Here is a 19,981-nt window from a genome sequence, read left to right as displayed (position 1 = left end):
AAGCCTCAGTTAGGATGATTGTAGAGCACTTGGACAATTCAAAACAATTAGTTATTTGTATTTTCTTTTCAAGCTTTCAGTATTCTAGACCAGCGCCTTCATAGCCGCAAGTAGAGCTCTGTATGTGCCAGATCTTTTTAATTTTTTTTTTTTTTTTGAGTGTGTCTGGACACAAGCAGAAACCATCAAAGGAGCTTATGTGATTTAGATCATGACTGGTAAGGCTGCTTGCTGATGTGCTGAGTTAGAAGAATATCATAGAAAAAGGAAACTGCTGTGCTATAGTACACAGCTTGACCTATAGCAGGGATAATTTATTGCTGTCAGCTGAAAAGCTCATAGCTCCTGTTGTAGTGATTTACTTTTATTTGTTAACATCAGTTCAAGGACTGCATGTTGCTCTGCGGGTTGAGAACAATCCATGTCAATGAAAGTTTTTCATTATAATTAACTAAGTTTTTTGCCTGACAGCATTGTTAATGGTCTAACTAATTAGGGCTGATTACAACTAAATAAAGTCTTATATTAGGTATAGGATATTGTAGGTGAGCCACAGTGTTTTGTTAAGTTCAAGCAGCTCAGGCGCAAAAAGAAGCATCTGAAGACAATGAGCTATGAGCTGTGTTTTTAATGTGTTTTACAGGTCTGGAGTCTGGTGCAGGCTACAGTGTAGCCCGATTTGCCAGTACAAAAAAGGTGACAGCTGAACAAAAATAAATAAAATAAGCAATAAAAAAAGCACAAAGTAAGCAAAGCAAAGTCTGATCTGCTCCTTGTGGGGGGCCCCTGCTTATAAAAGAAATAGCTTTAATAAGCACGGGCCTATAAAAGCTCCGGCTTATAAAATCAAATCAATCATTTCACAGAGATTTCTTATCTGTTTCTTAATAGTAAAATATTACACCTTATAAATCAACAAAAGTGTTTGAAAAGTGGTTAAAATAGCTTTCTTCTCCAAAGCCACATAAACCAGAACTCATTCTAACACATGGGTCTGGAAATGCCTGGGTGTGGTTTTGGCGGTTAGTGTGTCTAAACAGAGATGTGATTAAATTAAGCACAGGAAAAAGAGGCAACAAATCATTTTGAATGCAATGGTGTTGACCAAAATATAACAAATCATTATTTCAATAAACAGTATATAGAAATATGTGTGGGATTGTGCTCAGCACCCACAAGTAAACACATGTACTGCACTGTTTATACAATATATATAGAGTATGCTTCATAATTACGGCAACACACCAATCTTCATTATGAGGATTTTTATTTTCCTCAAGACTGTGATATATCTAAAAAATTGATTCTTGCACTTAAGCAGCTACACTATTTCCCTCACTCTGGTTTATATGAATGCTTCCTCATAAAGTGGCAAGATAGCTGATCACACTTTTTAACATCATTTATTAATGCTGCTGAGACGTAGGGAGTATCTGTCTTATTTTTTGAGCAGTTGTTGGTGAGTATGGTGTCTCTGTTTTTTCGAGGAAAAAAAAAGCCCATTCACCCAGGTTCAGCCTGTGTGTCTGAGTGATGATCTGCCTGAGTTCAACTCTTCAATCTGAATCTGTGAACATGATTTTCATCTGTTTTCTTGTGTGGAAGGTCAAAGAGCAAATGACCCAGCAAAACAAAAGATCGTTAGCATTATTCAACTTAATTAAGATGGCAGAGAGGGTGTCAAATGACTGGTACACGTCTTGTGGTGATCGCTGTGGAGACAGTCATGAGTAAGAGACAGTAAGATTATCGAGCACATTTACTTCAAACATCCGGCCTTTAAAAAATTTAATTTCCTCCCTGATTAGAGTCCCTTTGCCTAACACCTTTCTAGTAAACTCGGGATAGTGGATTTTATTGCATTGTTTTTGGCATACCTTAGGGGATAAGGCAGTCAATTTTCTATATTGTTCTTATTGTTAGTAAATCTCATGTACAGAGCAAACCAATGATGAATTGATCCTACTTATAAGTATTGTGTATGCTGTATATCCACAGCCTGATATATCTTATTCCTCTGTGCTGTAGACCTCCATTGTTGTCCAAAAACTATTAAAAACATGTCAGTGAGCCGCACCGCTGCGCTGGGTGACATGTTCCTTCACCACGAAGACTTTGGACACGGTAGTTTGTTTAGAAATGGCTCCAAAGACTAATGACAGCAATCTTCAGTCTCCAGAGAGTGGTTTTGTGTAAGGCAGAAGCTACTGTGAACACGGTTCAGTTTACTGCGCTTCGCTAGCTTGTTGGTACAACAACCAACAAGCTGTTCAGTTAACAGACAGGTAGATGTCTTTTCTGGAATGTGCTGCTATCAGCTGCTCTGCTCCCTAAAATATATTTTACTTTCATAAATCTCCATCATATCTTCACATTTCAATCATGTTTCAAGTGATATGCCAACAAAGGACCGACCAGGGACCACTCAAGATGAAACAGTGCCTATGCAGGGCCGATGGTGAGCTACTAGCCTGCTGATTTCTTGCTATCTTGGTACTAGTGTTATGTGTTTCTGATTTTTTATTAAAGATTGCACTTCTTTTAATTGATTGAATGCAAGAAATGATGGAGTGTGATTATTTAAATCATAAACTATCAAGTAATTCCTGTCCAGCACTATCACATTCAGACTGTGGACGTCAAAAGTGGTACATTGATGTTATTGTTCCCAAAGTCATAAACAGTATCAAAAAAAAGTTGTTTTTAGACTGAATAACATTCACATTCAAACAGATTTATCTCCCAAATGATTAATAGCAACCCTGATTAACCCAAACATATCTACTTTCACTGTCAGTGTAAATGTGTTCCCCTCCGCTACTGCACTAAAGGTGGCAGCGCTTGAGAGTGCGACACATAAATCAGCTGCCAGATTTGTCTATAAAGTTGGCAATCTGACTACTAGTCTTGTAAGTAAAGGCCTATAAACTAAATTCATATGTAGTTAAGGTTATCTAAAGGTGTTTTGCAGCACTGCTTCTTTTATCCTTCTGATATTTATTGAATTAAGGCAGTGCCAGCTGTAAGTTCTGTCCAGCTGTAATTGATTTTTTAATCTCAGTGATAAAATGTATAGCATGCTTTCTATTTACTGTCTCTGCATACATTTGTGGGAAGGAAGGGGAAAGTTTACATTCTAAATGCAAATTAGTCTAATTCAATTGATTGGCTAATTTTTAAGAAAACAACAGAGGTAGGAGAGAAACAAGCCTTTACTTGGACAAGACCCAAAACTAATGTAAAGTAAATTCACAGTGGTGACCTCAGTTCTCGCTGTACTTTTATCTCAACACAACGCAGAAAACACACTGCATGAATGGAATAGCTTAAATAGTTTTCCATGATGCCTCATTGATCTGTGTGTTCCTTCCTAATCTTCAGAGGTATTAGTCATGAGAGATATTGACGTGTAGCATGTCTTAGACATTTAGATGACAGAATGTTTCAGTCAGTTTAGCGTGAGACAGCACAGGGAAAAAAAAAAAGACAAGCGTAAACTCCAGGATTCTCTCCTGCTGTCAAAGAGTGGTGAAACAACCTCCAATGAGGATTTGAAGGAAACCCCTGCTTGTTTCTAAACTTGTTAAACACAGAGATGGTGTTAACATGCTTTGTTCCAGCACTGCTGCACAACCCCCACCTCCACACACACACACACACACACGCATACACACACACACACACCCCTCCTCCACTACCATATCCAAACACTCCCCGTTTTGAAGTTGAGTAAACCTGCAGAGTAGCAGCGGCGGGAGCTTGGCCCTGATTTCAGTGCTTTGGAGGAGCCGGGGGGCCCAAGGGACACTCAGGTTACCAGCATCGAATCCTGCAGTATTAGCAGGGCACAGTGAAATAACAGCCTGCCATCTGGAACCTATGCTAAAGCCATCCTAGCCTTGCAGCGTTCAATCACACTGACCTCAATTAAGTGGTATTTGTTCAGTATTTTTATTCACTTCTTCCTTTGCCTCCAGATCTTTTTGTCTCATGTAATAATGTATGCCCTAACGCACTGTGTCAGATCCAGAGCGATGGCTAGAGTTTAGGTTTCCTTACCATGTCCTCCACTCTATATGAGCTTTCCCATTAAACTTTAAGCAACTTCAACTCATAAGAGGTTTCAGGAGAGAGCACCTTCAGTGCAGGGGGATAAAGCTCGTCTTTGTGCTGCAGAGAAGTTGCATGGTATGCCAGGGTTAAGAGTGGGTGTTTTTTAGCGAGGCTTCATGCTCATGACTCAGCGTGGTCTTTCTTGACCCCACTTAAAGAGGAGACAATGAATGCACTTGAGCAGGTCTTCCCCTTTTTCAAACCTTGATGATCCACACTTTTTTTCAGCTGTAAGGGGAAAATTTCACTTTGCTTTTGATCGTCAGTTCGCTATGAGAAAGTTTTTCGAGACCTGTTTGTTGTTGATCTTCTCTAAACATGCACAGAGATAGGTGACTTGTGTGTGTGATAAGTGTAAGGGACTTATATAGTATTTATATAGTATTGCAATATCAGTAGATATTTTCATTATGAATGTTTTCATGATCCGTTTCATGCTCGGCATTGCAATATATTTATTTTTAAAAGCTTCATAACTTATGAATCAGAAGGAGAGACATAAGTTGCAGTTTATTTTCTTGGGACTCGTATTGAATTAAGAGAATTACATGCAATTTGATTTGGATTGACTTATTGACTGCAAAATATATTGTAGAATTAATTTAGTAAAGTTAAAAACAGATTTATAAAACAGACTATTTAATGGAAACCATTGAATTATTTAGTATTTTAGGTATGTCCAGAGCCAATGCTAAGAATGTTGGCAGATCTGGGCATATTTTAATGGATCAATATTGGCCAAAACAAGCCCAGTGAAATGTTCAAGTACTCAGCTGTGTTTTGGCCACCTCAGCCTGCTAGTGCTGCAAAGCTGCTCTCGACAGCCAGGCTCTACAACATCTGGATTGGAAAATATACAGATTTGCTATGTCTTATGTTAACAAAGCTGTTTTCCCATTCTCTCTTTCTTACCAGCACAGATCAGTGTACAAAACATTCAAGGAGTAGCCTCTCATTCTGGCCGTTGCTTTTTGCCAGTTAACATGATAAATGTCGCTAGCAGCGAGTCATATCTGCTGTCACTAATTAATGTTGTTTCCCTGAGTAACTTGACAACATGCCAAAATTAAACTTTGCTGTTGTCAGGTTTGTGTGCTCTCTGCAGCCAGTGTCTGTATGTGATAGTACAAGATAATTTGTGAGGGAAGAAACTCCACTCAGCAACACTATGAGCATATTTGTAGTCCTAAAAACTCCCAAAAGTGACACGTCTTCTCTCTAGCTGATCATGTCATGTTAATTTTCCCTAGTGTCATTCTTATCATATCAATAATAGTTTTGAACCAGGATCTCCAGTATTTGGAAAATAAGACACACAGAATTTAGACTACACCTATTATTTTAATGAACAACATATTTAATCGACATTGTTTATCTTCTGATGCTTTGTATGTAATATAAACATTTTTACTATATTGAGCATCTTGAGCATCAAAAAATCCAGTCCAGTATTATATTGTTTCCAGGTTGTAGCGTGAGGGCACACTGTGCAGCTGTGTCTTTTGGATATATTTCAGTACCAGAGCAGCCTCTTTATTGGCAGATACCTGTAAGTAGAGGACTCGGGTCGGGATAGGGGCTGCAAAAGCTTGATTGGGTCATCCTTACTTATTTGCATAATTATTTGGTACTAGAGGTTATTTATTCTGGCTTGATTTGGTTTTCTACATTTATTTGACTTGGGATTTGAACCAAATTGGACATAACATTGACTTGATTTTCACTCGCACTGGATTCATTCGACATATAAATTTGGTACTTGAGACTGAAGCAAAGTTGGTCACCGCTATGATATGAATTTAAAACATTCTCATATTGGCCACTCAAATTTTGAATTGGTCTTGTGGCTACATTAAGCCTGAAGTTATTGCACTTTCAAAAAAGTCAATTTTAATGGCAGTTCCTCCTCGGTTAACTCGCTGCAAATTGGATGTGGTCTTGAGTGGCAGTCTTTTAGCAATGGTTGGATTCCTTTTAAGCTAGGGCAAGGTTTGCATCATTTTAAGAGACATACTCCATACTCCATCCAATAGATTTCATCTTATGATAATGTGCAAGCCAATGGGGAAATTATCCTTTAATTAGGGTCTATTGTTGAGACTTTTCTACATGTGGGGATTTATTCTTAAAAAATAATTTCAGAAAAGGGTAGTAAACCGTGTTAGAAAATGTCATGTGTCCTTCAAAAAGAGTTCAAAAAGAGTTGAAAAATTAACAGGTGTGCCTTAAAAAAAATAAAACTTGCATTGCTGTGGAGAGAAATGGACTCGTGATTGATTTCTTTTCGCTTGCATGAAGCAATGTCAAAAATGTGATTTTTTTTACATTTTCAAAAATATAAAAATTCAAAGGTTTCATCAATCAAAGATCTTAGTTTTATGCTTTTCATGTTTCATGCTGTCTCACTTATAAAAATTTCACTGTGAATCCAGAAGTCTCGGGTCAGTCGAAATATGCAAAATGTGAAAGAAAGAAAAGATGAAGCTTGTTGGAAAGAAATGATGCCACTATCTTAATGCCAGAGAGATAATACAAAGGGGATTATTGGTAAGAAAATAGGCATTTTTAACCAAACGCAGTGACTGTGCAGTTTGTATTTTTTAGTTTTGCTTGCAATGGACGAGTGTTAATTTTGACAGTGTCTGTCACCTGTGCCATAGTCAAAACGAGCCCAGCAAAAGAAATGAGACTCTATGAGCCTCTGTCTTATCTGTGTTTACCTTTTGTGATGAGTGAGCACTGGTCAAAAATTGCTCGGTGCTGCTGTGTGCCACGCTGTCAGCATGTCACAGCGCTGGCTGGGAGCCAAAGATGGTGAGGAGATACAGGCTGCACGACTGGCATTTTGAATCCCTTACTAAATATCTCCCGCTATCAGTGACAGGCATCAACAGGAGAGTATGCTTTTAATGGACGCAGAGGCACGTCTCAGAGGAATTTACGAAAAGATCACGTATGCTGTCATTTCATAGTGCTCTCGGTTTTTCAGTTTGAAGCACGAGATATCAAAACCACCCCGACATAAATAATGTGTTAAAAATGTGTAATTCATTCGACACAAAATCTCAATAAATCAAAATGTTCTTAGACTGAATAATGTTGCATTTCTCCACCAAGAAATAGATCCTAAAAAGTTGTCAGTGTTCTGCATGAATACCTACCTACCTACCTACCATATTCTAGCACTTTCACAATAACTCAGCCTGTGTTGTTATTATAAACCAAACAAGAATCCCAGCTCTGAAAGCAGTTTAGCCCTCTATCCATTTGGTTAATAGATCCATTAAGCAGCATGACCAACCCAGTCTCACATCAAACTGTGTAATAGCTACGTTGGTCCACAGCGCAAAACATATTAGTTTCACAATAACAGCTCTAAAAATTGTGAGATGCCTATAATTTTTTTGTCCTGTTCTTTTCTATTGGCCTGCGTCCACATCATGTGATAAACAAACAAAACAAAACAAACAAACCAAAAAAAACAAGGTTATTCCTTTTATTCTCTGTGGAAAATGCAATATTCTAAGATAGTTTGGGCGTAAAAATGCGTTTTGGTAACGTTTCTAGTGAGAAAAGTGCATTTTATCTTCATGATATTCATTCAGTGAATGTATATGATTAGTTTGTCAGTTATTACGAAGATTTTTTCAAACTTTCTGTCGTTGCTATGGTGGTTGCTATGGTGGTCTCTATAGATAATGCTACAGCTGAAACCACATAGCTGCAAGTTGTTTGAATCATTGTCTTTGCGTTGAGTAGGTATCTGAGCTGTTATGTTATTTATGTAGCTGTTTGATGATGGTCTTTCAATAGAAAATGTAGATTCTCGAGCACCTCAGGGATGAATTGAATTTGTAATCCAGAATTTGAAGCTTTGCGTTGTGTAGGTATCTGAGCTGAATGAAGATTATGTAAATAAAAATGCACATTTCTCACTAGAAACGTTATGAAAATGTATTTTAATGCTGAAACTATCTTGTAATACGGCATTTTCCACTGAGAATAAAAGGAATGTCAGCTATTTTTTTTGTTTTCGCAGACATAAACTTGACAGTCATGTGACGTGGATGCATGCCAATAGAAAAGAATAGGCCAAAAAAAAAAAAAAAAAAAAACAGGCTTCTCACAATTTTAGAGCTGCTGTTGTAAAACTAATATGTTTTGTGCTTTGGACCAGTGTAGCTATTACACATTTTGATGTGAGACTGGGTTGGCATGGTGTGAGTGGAATGCGACTGCTGTGTGGAGCGCAGGATGACGTGTTAATTCTGGCTAATTTATTACCCTGGGTGTCTCTGGGCAAGGAGCTCCTGTCGGATCCTGTCTCACTGGGATCATCCCCAGCCAGGCTTCCATGGGCATCGCCTGCTCAGCAGTGACTCCAGCATGCGGTGCTCACATCCGCTGATGCAAGTATGATGTAAAACCCTTAGTGCAGGAAAACAACAGCGAGGATGCACATAGTGTGGCATTATATCAGGCTGGCAGTCTTTGAAGGTAGGAGGCTAAAAGCACACCTGTGGAGAGGGAGAGGGTAATCAGATTTCCCCCCAGTGTTATGGGCACTTGCTGGCTCTCATGGTTTTTATTTATGGAAGTATCCTTTTCTGTCTAGGGCCGGGCCCTGATTAGATCATGGATGCTGATTGTGGCCTTGAGCTGTGGTGATCAATCCTAATTTACTTGGAGAATTAAATTTATATATAGGGGGATGCAGAGCCCTGCCCTGATAGATGAAAGGGCATTTCCCTCTTATGCATCAACAATCAAGACGGCAGAAAAGAAAAAGAGAAAACACATATCTTTGCTTTTTTTTTTTTTTTTTTTTTTAATTGTGCGTTTTAATAACATGTAACATGAGGCCTTCACTGGGGAATAAAAGCTGCATTAAAGCTGCATTAAAGACTGAAATTGCACAGGCGTTTGAGCATAAGGATTTTTGCAAGCCTCAGCAATGTCTAATGTTCAGCCATTGGGATCAGAGAGTGCAGACCTCGGGTGCCTTAGAGGCAGAGGAAGGGGATTGTGCAGGTCAACACAGCACTGCCAAGCTACCCGTCAGGCATTTCATGTCATAATCAGTTAGGGGCAAATCAGCATACACCAACTCTCAATGCCCCAGGAAAATCCTCTCAGGATTCTTGTCTGCACTGTAGCAGTGAAAGGATGGCACAATTAATTTCAGTCTTTTGCGCGCTATGGAAGGGCATACTTTTTTTAAAATGTGACATTGTGATGCTCTGTTTTCAGCTCTAGAAAGCAAGCACTGTGTGTTTACAGTAGGCCACTGCAGCAGCCACGCCTTCAAGACATAGCATCTGTACAGTCGGAGCTGTCATCCAGTCGATGATGAAGCTACAGAGTGATTAGCCCCACCCAGAGGCTGCTGAGATGGGAGATGTGGGAGGTGTGTGGTTGTCAAGCAGGGCTTGCGGAGATGACTCAGTTAGGCACTTAAGAGTACGATCATTACCATGCAGGAACCCTCCGTCTAGCTTTGCTGTGTGTGCTGATTTTTTACTGTTAATATTGAACAGCTGCTGGCTTTATTGTCTCTAACAACACAGTTGTGCTTGATGCATGTTGTGCATCGGGTTATCACATGGTTCTCGTGCTCATATCTTCTCAAGCCTGCTATGTTACTTGATTCATTTTGCAACACCCTGCCAGGATCCATGTTATTGCTGCTGTGAGGAAATCTAATTACTCCAGTTTATGTGATTGATTGATGCTTTTACTTCAAAGGAATATAGCTCTTCCCACTGTTTGGTAGTTTACTTCGATCAGGATATTCTATGTCCTGGTGTTAATGGGCGGGGAGCAGTGATTGACACCATTTTTCTTTGGGCTAGTCTATGATTCATCTCTGTTTTATTTTGAACAGATGAGTGTTACTAAATGTTTAATAAATACATAAATTAATTTTAAGAGAATTTATAAAATCTACGCACAATTCACTGTTTTACTCTACCAAACATTAATTATGCACTGTGTTTTGATCCAATAACCACATGATTATTAGTGGCATTAAGGTGTGATAAAATCAGTGACTCATTTTGAAAATACTGGATTTTCCAAGAAACGGCAGACATTATTACTATTTTAGTACAATGTATTTTCAATGTCAATGGCATGATTTAATTTCCGTACCTTTCCGAGGCAATTTAGGCAAGGCAAGGCAATTTTATTTATATAGCACATTTCATAACAGGTAAACTTGATGTTATTGCACATTAAAGTGCATACAGCAACAAATGACCTGAAAATATATTAAATAAAATACAAGAACAAACAACAACGACAACCACCCACCTGCCAAAAGACATTGAAAACCACATAACCATCCCACAGACATAAGCCACACACACACACACACACACACACACACACACACACACAATAACCAATCAGAAGCCTCAGCAAACAGAAAGTTTTCAGTTTTTACTTTTTAATGTGGACACAGTGGTGACAGATGACAAAGGTCATAAAGCGGTTTGTTCCAGGGAACAGGACATAAGCTACAATAAGAAGAAATATATCTTGAAAATAAAAGGATTTTATGATGTGTCCATAGATACACTAAAGCACAAGCACCACAGCTTTTATTTCACTAAGCTTCCATTTGGCCAAAAGCGTATAAATGAATGTTAACTATAACTACCAGCCATAGCATACAAATCAGTTTTGTTTACAATAAGGTTATGTGACCATTTATTGTAATCAAACAGTTCACTAGTTGAGTTCCTGAGTTGATCTGTAGTGCAATCTCAAAATTTTTAAGTGATGATCAAAAGCAAGACGAGAGCAAAAATGATCATCTCATAGCTAAATTGGTCCAGGAAATATTAATTAACTGTCTGCTAAAATATGTTCAGGTGGCTAGGTCAGACATTTAGAAATTTGATCAGCTTCTCCCAGCCCTTGTTGCCAAATAGCTGAAGACCTCGGCTACAGCTGCCAGAAAGCTCATTACGTCACCTGAACGATGTGTGTTGAATGTGTTGCTACTAGATAAAGGAGTGCATGGCTCAACCACTGTTGGAGAAGCCTTTGGCATCTCTTAGCTGATCCTGGAGCAGAGCAGAGTGAACGTGTAGAAAGAGCGGGAAACAGTCTACATACTGTGACTCTATTTGTTTTATTGCCTTGTCTTATCCTCACCGCATTAGATTAAAGATAGTGCTGTTAATTTTTCTGAATTTTGTTTATTAATGTAATCTAAAACTAGATATGTCATAACCTGGCATATGAAATTGACGCAATCTGATAAATAATCAGTAATCAAGATGATCTTGATAGAACTAATTAAAATATATTTGTTCAGTGGATCATTTATTTTCAGCATGTCGGTGCATACTGTAGACCTCCTCAGGCTACAGCTGCAAGCTTTAAACACGGACATTACATTTGACAGTAGGAAGTTTGCAGTAAGTTGATTATTGCTTAGCTGGTATTAAGTTTAGTATCACCGCAGGCCAAACTATAAATCACATTCTGGTCTAGCCTTTGCAGGTTAATGAGCATTAATGGTAGACTAATGAGAGACAGGTCACCACCAGGGTGACCTCTGCACTCACCAGCCGTGCTTGGGACCAGATGCACTTCGGCTCAGTGGGGAAGTCCTCTTTTAAACCAGCGTGAACTTTACATTTATTTGTTGTCTCAGTTGCTTCTTGAGAACATAGTGCACCTCATGAGTCCACATTAATTATTTCCGTTATTTCAGTTTAGAAGATTTTCGATCATTCCGAAATTATTATACCCTTCACCTTCCTCTACGCATACATTGCAGTGCCAAACCAGCAAAACATGAAGTATTTTGTTGTGTTTTTGCAGCCAAATTGATAATAGTGGACATTTCAGCCTCTAATAGCAGTATTAATATTTGCTGTATTCGGCCAAGGTCAGGGACGTACATCAATGCAGAAAGTGAATAAATAGGCTCTTTCTCCCTAATATTTACTGGATACATGTTTAAAAGCATTATTCAGTTGCCTGCAGTATCTGTAAGGACTAAACCTTGAATTGCTTAGAGTGATTAGTAGCAGGGAGCGTGCTGCAGCAGCGGTCCCAGGCTACTTTTGTTTATGTTAAGGCTTTTACACATTCTGTTTCATGCACTCGTGGGGCTCGCTTTTGATCCCGGAAGGAGGCGGCTGCTGAGATGCCTACCCCCCACCCCACCCCCACTCCCACTAATGTGCCCCTCCACTCCTCAGCCTGCATTAGAACTACCGAATTCAGATCTGTTTGGCAAGCCATTCAGCCCCCCACCCTATCTAGCCCATCTTTTTTTTTTTTTTTCCCTCTATTGAAAACACACCTTTCTGTTGACTGAGGAGGCTTTTCTATAGAGCCTAGGCATGTGAAAGATTTCCAGAGAAGACGTAAGTGGTGCCTGTATGGAGCTTTCCTTGCTCTCAATAGACCTTGTAGACAATGTTGTTGATATCTGCCCAAATTTCCTCTGTGTTACGCTACAGGCTGCTTGTGTGTGTAGATGTTTGTCTGCAGCATTGTGAGCTAACTGTCGCTAATCCTCGGACTACGTGACCAGGTTTGATAATTAAAAAAACAGCAATAAACCCCAAAATTGTATCCTCTAATTTCTTATCATATATTTACAAAGTAGCAATATGATTATATAACTTTTTTGTATAAATTAGAGATTGCAAATTGGATTGGATTACTTAGTATTAACTTTAATATGACTATTAACATTGACGCTATATCAAAATGTTTGTTCGGCCTTCCTGAAGCTATAGTCTTCAAGTAAATATCCAGCTCATGTAAATGTAGTCACTTGTCTAAAAATATCATCACATATTAGTAACAGATTATGTTTCAATCTAAATGATCAATAGTAATTAAGCGATTTCACAGACAAATAATCTGTAATCATCTTAGATTATACTCTAAAGGATTTGCCGAACATTGTGTGTGTGTGTGTGTGTGTGTGTTGCTTTGTGTGTTTTCTGTTTCCTAAAAGGTTGGCATTTAGTCCTGGATTCTGCATGTAAAAATCCATGACATATAAAGAGCAGCAAGCTTTTAATTATCATGGAAAACAGGGTTGTGAGAAGGCTAGATTTATATGCAGTGGCACTGAATAGCAATTCTCAGCACACTGCTAATTGTTTGATGGATAGTACAGAGCCATTTGCATTTATATTGTACCCCGAACACCTCCCACCTATTTAGATCCCATATTTAACTAACTCCTGACACCGGAGCAATGGTCGCAACGATCTGCCCAGCAAAAACCTCAACGAGTGGTTTAACAGAGACTTCTGGATCCTGCGGTTCACACAGCGGGTGGGTTGTTTTATAGGTTGGTTTGACAGATTGTGTCCATGATGAGAGGCTACCGTCGCGTCGATGAACTGCTGGCAGCTGCAAAGTTTTCAGTCCAATCACATTTTCACAGCCTTGGAATTATCTTCTTTAGCATTACCTTGTTTTGGGAGGTTTAGTAGTGCTGGTTGTTTAGAAATAACAAGACAATTAAGGACAAAATGAGAACTGTGCCTGAACTGGAGGTATGTGATGATCTATAGTGGCAAAGATGATTGAATGTTTAACACTTAAATTTCAGTAAAAAATGAGGGAAATAATTACATAATCAAAACCTTTTAACAGGCTGACATAGCTGGCCAGCCTGCGTGTGAAAAAAATATAGATTTTATCCAAATGGTACTCGGGTGTATATATGTGGTTTATGATTGAGGTGCTTACTTTCCTTATGCTACTGGCAGCAGTTAAGGTTTTTTCACTGGAGCAGCCTAAACTCTGCCTTCTGTCTGATATTTTAAGCTGTTTTTAATCTTTGATAGGCGGTGAAATCATACATACAGCATGAAAAATGAGCTGTCAATACCAGACAGATGATGTGCCTACGCCGCTGTTGATATGCTGTCTGTAGCAATTTGATATGTTTTATGGTGTTCTGTATGCACTCTACATCCACTTTCCTGAAGTGTCAGTTTAAACTTATTTTTCATTTAAATTTTTTTCTCAAGCTGCTCAAATGCTCACCAACTTATCAGTGATGACCTACAATATTTCGAAACATTTACTGGCTGAATGCGATCGGTTCGTGCTTGATGGATGGATAGAAACCTTAGCGTAGAAAAGGTTAGATGAGAGCTTCTGCCGTAGCTATCTTTTCTCAGTTGACAATCGTTGTTTACATGAACCCACTGGCTGTCCCTCGCTCGCGGCTGAAAACTAAAGGTGATTGTGCCTTTGTATTTGTTGCTCCGACACTATGGAACTCTCTTCCTTGTACATATACAGTCAGAAGTCTCTATAGATGTTTTTAAAAACTATTGAAGACCCATCTTTTGAAATTGGCTTTTGTGTCTTCTTGAGTTGTCTGATTGGTGTGTTCATGTGTTTCTACTTGTGCTACCTTTTTTTGCTATACTAAATAAACTTATTATTATTATTACATCAGCACATCAGCTCTGTTTTCAGGGTTTCTGAGCTCTTTAGGAAAATTTTGTTGATTTTGTTGTTAATTTTCACTTTACAGGCCCTTCACATACACATACCAGCGCAAAACAAGGATTGTAAGCAACATAACTGCATCTGATGACATAAATTGACACAATTGATTGTTCATCCCCGCCTGTGACATTGTATCAGCGCAACCACATTATTACTCCGCTTGCAGCTGCTATACGTTTGCTTTACACCCACATACAAACCTGACTCTACCCTAGCCAAATCTAGACAATGCAATTGAAAAACGTAGAGTCTGCAATTGTTTTAAAGAGGAAAACAGACCATCCATCATTTCTTTTGTCTCTCCAGAGAGACCTCAATTGATTTTGGATCATTGCATAGATTTGCAGTTAGCTTCTTTTTGGCACTGCTCAAGCTCTGCAGCTCAGGCTTTAGAGGAACTTTGTCTTTGAAATCAAAGCATGCGATTGTTATCTTCGTTTCAGAGATTTCAATCCATGGCGGTCGTTTTTTTACCGGTCTTTGTAAATAACTTTTCTGTCTTGAGTCTTTGTGAATGTACCCTCATTAACCTTCAGTATTTCAAGCCACTTCTTTTAGTCCCTTGTGTCATACCATGAGATAACACTTTAAAAATAGTCTGCTTATCACTTCGAACTCCTATGTTATTAAGTGTTGAGACATCTTGGTTAAATAAAACCTTCTGTTTAGTACATTTAAATGAACCAACAGCGACATTTTCTTTGTTTTGGCTCCTTCTCCCAGGATTTAGACTTAGACAGATGAACGAGAACAACAGCTTTTCTCTCTGGCGCTAAAACACGATAATACCAGATGTAGCCTATTTATGAAGAACAACACTGTTTAGTTTTACAGTATGCTTTGTGTGAAAATTCCGACAGCTGCACACAAGGTGGATACGTTTCCAGGACCCACATTTGCATCGCATATCATCTGTCATTGTGTATAGCCTGTTGCGTCTCTGAAAAACTCCTCTGGGTTTCCCATGGCCTCAAAGGTACATTTCATTGCATACCAGTCGATTAATAATGAGGAGGAAGGGCTGTGCAGAAGGGAGATGGCTAAAGCACTGAGCCCAGCTCTTTGGAAACAAAAACAATGCACTTTATAGAACATTCTTGAAACTTTAGAAAGCTGCTTGTTCTCCGCTCTCTCACATTTGCATAGTATCAAGGATCTTGTGCAAAAGGTAAAAATTAGCAACCCATACAAGCTGCATCTGAAATCTTGGGAGCAGCTGAAGTGCTCTTGCGGCCGCAAAGTGGGAGCATTTTCTCCCCCCCCCCCCCCCCCCCAACCCCCCCTCACCATGTGGCGGAGGTCCTAGTATTGAGGCCCCAAGTCATTAATCACCAAGATCTTTTCAGCTGTCAATACATACAAAAAGAAACCCCCAAACCCAACAATGGTGTCTTCAATAAGAAGTTTTTTTTTTTCCCGAAGCAGGGGCAAATATAGTTCACTAAGGATTATTGTTTACTGTTCAGTCCGGCACAAATCTCATAGCATATTCAAAAAGAGTTTATCCTGTAGAAAAATCCTTGTCTGATCAAACCATGCATATTATCAGTAAAAGCCTCCAGATTTGTCAGGGGTAGTTTTTATCTGTTTTTCAAAGAGCATTGTTCTCTTCCAGTGGCTTGCATCCCATTTTCTTTGTAGTGAAATACATTTGGGGTAAGTAGTACACTGCAGAAGTAGAAGCACTGCAACGTGAATAGAGTTTACAAGTCATGATATGTAATTATGAATATATCATCATGACATTGCCTTTAGAAGAAGGAGGGACATATATTGCTGCAATAGCTTGCTTACTAATTCCCTATGTTCTGTAATTGAGCTTCAAAGTAAACACTGACCAAGCCTTTAATCAATTTTATATCCACATTGACATATGTTAATCCAGCTCAATATCTTTAAAACCATGTGGACGCTTAGACTGAACTGTTTGCAAAGCATCATCTTTTGAAACTGTAATATTACATATTCATTTATTTCATGTTGCACTGAGATAGCAAAGTCATTTTTTTTATTTTGCTCTTTTTGTGTTTATCCTTTTGAATGTGAAAATAAATCCTTATTTATACCAAAAACAATGAATGTGTACATATACTGAAATATATTTTTTAAACATTATTTTTTATTATTATTTAAAACATTATTCTTTTGTAATATTTCCTCCCTTCACCCCCCAAGTCAAGGCAAGAAAAGGAAGAGAAGATCCAGCACATAGCTGCATGTGAAAATTCACTATCTCTATTGATTTTATCTTCAGCGTGTTATTTGACAGTTGTGGTTTTATGTTTCAGATTTTAATCATCTCTGCTGGTTCAGTGTAGTCCCGAGATTTGTTTGGTTCCTCTACTTTTGAACTAGTGATGATTTGTAACTTATAAACTACACATTTCATGGAAGGACACCTGCCACTTTTACAGATGCTGGAGGCCCAGCATTTCTATACAGCACATAAAATAGAATATTTGTGGGAGACTTGCACCGTAAACTTTATAGGTGCAAGATTTGTTGTGCTATATTTCATTAAATCTAACCCTGGTGGTTCTTCATGTTCTGCCTGTGTATGCTGAGCCATGCATACACTGCTGGTTGGGAACATGCATCTGCATTTTATTTATTTTCACAGTTGCTTGGTTAACATTATGTGTATCTGTGTGTGTGTGTGTGTACGGATATACTCAGTGTTTTCTACTTTCACATAACCATAAATACAAGTGCATTAACTTGCACTAGCAGTATACATCTACTACTTAAAATAATGGTTGCAAGTGACTATATGTTTGATATAATAGTGATTAGACTAATTGTCGTACATTTAGTAATGTTTTCACTTTGGTTTTGATACTAAATAAAGGAAAAACAACTGATACCTAATAAAGGTACCTAAAGTATCCTAAAGTATCCTAATTTTTGGTTTCTCTGCTGTGTTTTTCTTTTACAGAATCACTGAGACTAAACTGGCATTGTAACCCACATTTAATGTTGAAAATAGAGTGGAGGCAACCATGGAAGTGAAGGAACGTAGACCCTACCGCTCGCTCACTGCCCGGCAGGACACAGAGCGCCGTTATACCAGCTCCTCAGCAGACAGTGAGGACGGCAAACCCAACCCCAAATCCTACAGCTCCAGTGAAACACTCAAGGCCTTCGACCATGACTCAAGGATGGCATACGGGAGCCGTGTCAAGGACATGGTTCATCATGAAGTGGACGAGTTCAGCCGGCAAGGTTAGCCTTAGCGATATTAGAAATGTTGTGCTATTATATCAATCGAAGAGATTGACATTGATATCACTATGGTTCATCTATAATCATCTATATTAGCTTATTAGTTTTACTGCCTGGTCTGAATATATGCATCATTGCTTTTTAATGAGGAGTCTCTTGGTAATTCACATTCAGTCACTGTAGAGGTCAGTCCTCATGCTTTGACTGTTAACAGAGGTGGCCGGGGACTGAATTTATCATGCCAGTGTTAAAAACTGCATGGAAGACATGCAAACCTTCACCTGCTCATTCAGGTGTATTATTGATTATCAAAGTTCAAATCAAACGTGATGGCACTGTTCAATTTGAAGCACAGATCTGTAAAACTTTTTTACGCAAGGAAAAATAAAAGATTTGCATTTTTAATCACAATGGCATAGGCCAAGTCCGATGGGTAGCGCTCCGAATGAAACCAACCTGTGCCTCGTTTATTTATTTATTTATTCTTTATAGCAGATACAGATTTTAATGAGATCCTGAAATCAAGAAGGTGTGCTTTATAAGTCTCCTGACTGGTGGTGGTAAATCTAATTAAGTTGGTATAGGAATTAGGAGAGAGGAAATTAAAGAAACAGCTGTCTCAGTTTTCAAATAGGACATTTAAAGACACAAAAGTTTTAAATTTGGCGTTCAACTATTGCTGTTGGTGGTATAACCAATAGACATACAACATTAATATGGAAACAGTTGCATTTACTGATCTTACTAATGTATTTAACCCCAGATTTGAAAATTTCAGATCTTCAGATTCATTCCTTAGTTGTAGAAGACACATATCTGACATCTGGTCCCTGAGCAACACATTAAAATATGATAAAGATGCAATAATCACATAACAATTCTGCACAGCTTTAAAAACTAAAGATGTACCTGAAGGAAGGAACCTTGAAGGATGACTGCACCACTCAAGGCTGAGATATTGCTGTCATATTTTTCTACAATAAATGCAGTTCATTATGTTAATTGATACAACTATTGACAGACATAATAACCAGAGCTATGTATTTATTGGCTTGCTGTAGGGGCAGACTTTTCCCTTAGAGACCTCGGCTTCGGAGAGGCTCTCCCATCCCATGTAGCAACGTACAGGACTGACCTGGGGATGCCACACCGTGACTACTCAGTCAGTGTGGGCTCAGATGCAGACACAGAGACGGACGGCATCATGTCGCCGGAGCACGCGGTCAGATTATGGGGCCGCAGCAACACCAAGTCAGGCCGCAGCTCATGCCTCTCTAGCAGGGCCAACTCCAATCTGACTCTCACTGACACTGAACATGAAAACACAGAAAACGGTAGGACGCTCTTCTCTTTTACTGTTCTTCATCTTTATCTATTTCCATGTGGATTTGATTTTGGTGTTTTGGTTTTTTTTTCAACAATGTTCTTGTATACACTAAAGGAAAAATACAAGCTATGTCTTTGAGACAACAAAAAAGACAAGCAAGACTGTTTTGCATGGTACAGTGTAAGACTAAATGATGATTATGTTGGTTTGGATTTGTTTAGTTTTTGACGATGCTCAACTGGAATTCAAGATAAGTTGCATATTTTCTGTTTGTAAATGTCTGGGTACATTTTGAAACTCATTTCAGTGGAAATTGAAGTTGACAGTTTTTTAAAGATAATTTTTGCTGAGAACCTTTGCTGTTATATTTGACAGTTTTATGAGTGCGGAGAGAGAGAAAACAAGAGTACAGAGAGGGGTATGACAACAAAGGTCTGCAGCTGAATTGCACAGCGGACGTTGCAGGTATACGGTATGCGTCTTGAGCAACGGGCTACCGCGGCACCCAAAGTTGTCAGTTTTTATTAAGCTTATTAAATCTCTATTTGCATTTTTTCTGAATTTGGCTTAAGACCAACATACTTAGGCTTTGAGGAAAAGACAATTAACAGTGTTCCAGTACAGCCAGGATTTTGGCATACCATTACCTCTGCTGTTCATCATCCCCGCAGCATTTTATTCTTGCTTTCTTCTTTACATTGCAGTGTGTGAATCACTATGTATGTGTGGACTTTGCACTACGTATGTATGGCAGGTTGATGCCAGTGCCGGGAAGTGGGAAGCCATACGTATTGGATTCATCTTTCTGTG

At 38.7% G+C, this 19,981-nt stretch overlaps 1 protein-coding gene across 1 annotated transcript in view; it reads left to right on the top strand.

Moving 5' to 3' along the window:
• The window catches only part of tenm4 (teneurin transmembrane protein 4), a 159,084-nt gene that overhangs the window by 18,963 nt on the left and 120,140 nt on the right, over window positions 1–19,981 (top strand). Inside the window, exons 2-3 of the mRNA XM_044354107.1 lie at window positions 17,558–17,844; window positions 18,906–19,178. Coding sequence (XP_044210042.1) covers window positions 17,622–17,844; window positions 18,906–19,178 — 496 coding nt within the window. The 5' untranslated portion in view covers window positions 17,558–17,621. The remainder of the gene's footprint in view (window positions 1–17,557; window positions 17,845–18,905; window positions 19,179–19,981) is intronic.

This window comes from Thunnus albacares, chromosome 6 (assembly GCF_914725855.1).
Source record: "Thunnus albacares chromosome 6, fThuAlb1.1, whole genome shotgun sequence".
Lineage (NCBI taxonomy): Eukaryota > Metazoa > Chordata > Actinopteri > Scombriformes > Scombridae > Thunnus > Thunnus albacares.
Note: the sequence above shows the minus strand (reverse complement) of the source record. Positions and strands in the feature narration are given on the sequence as shown.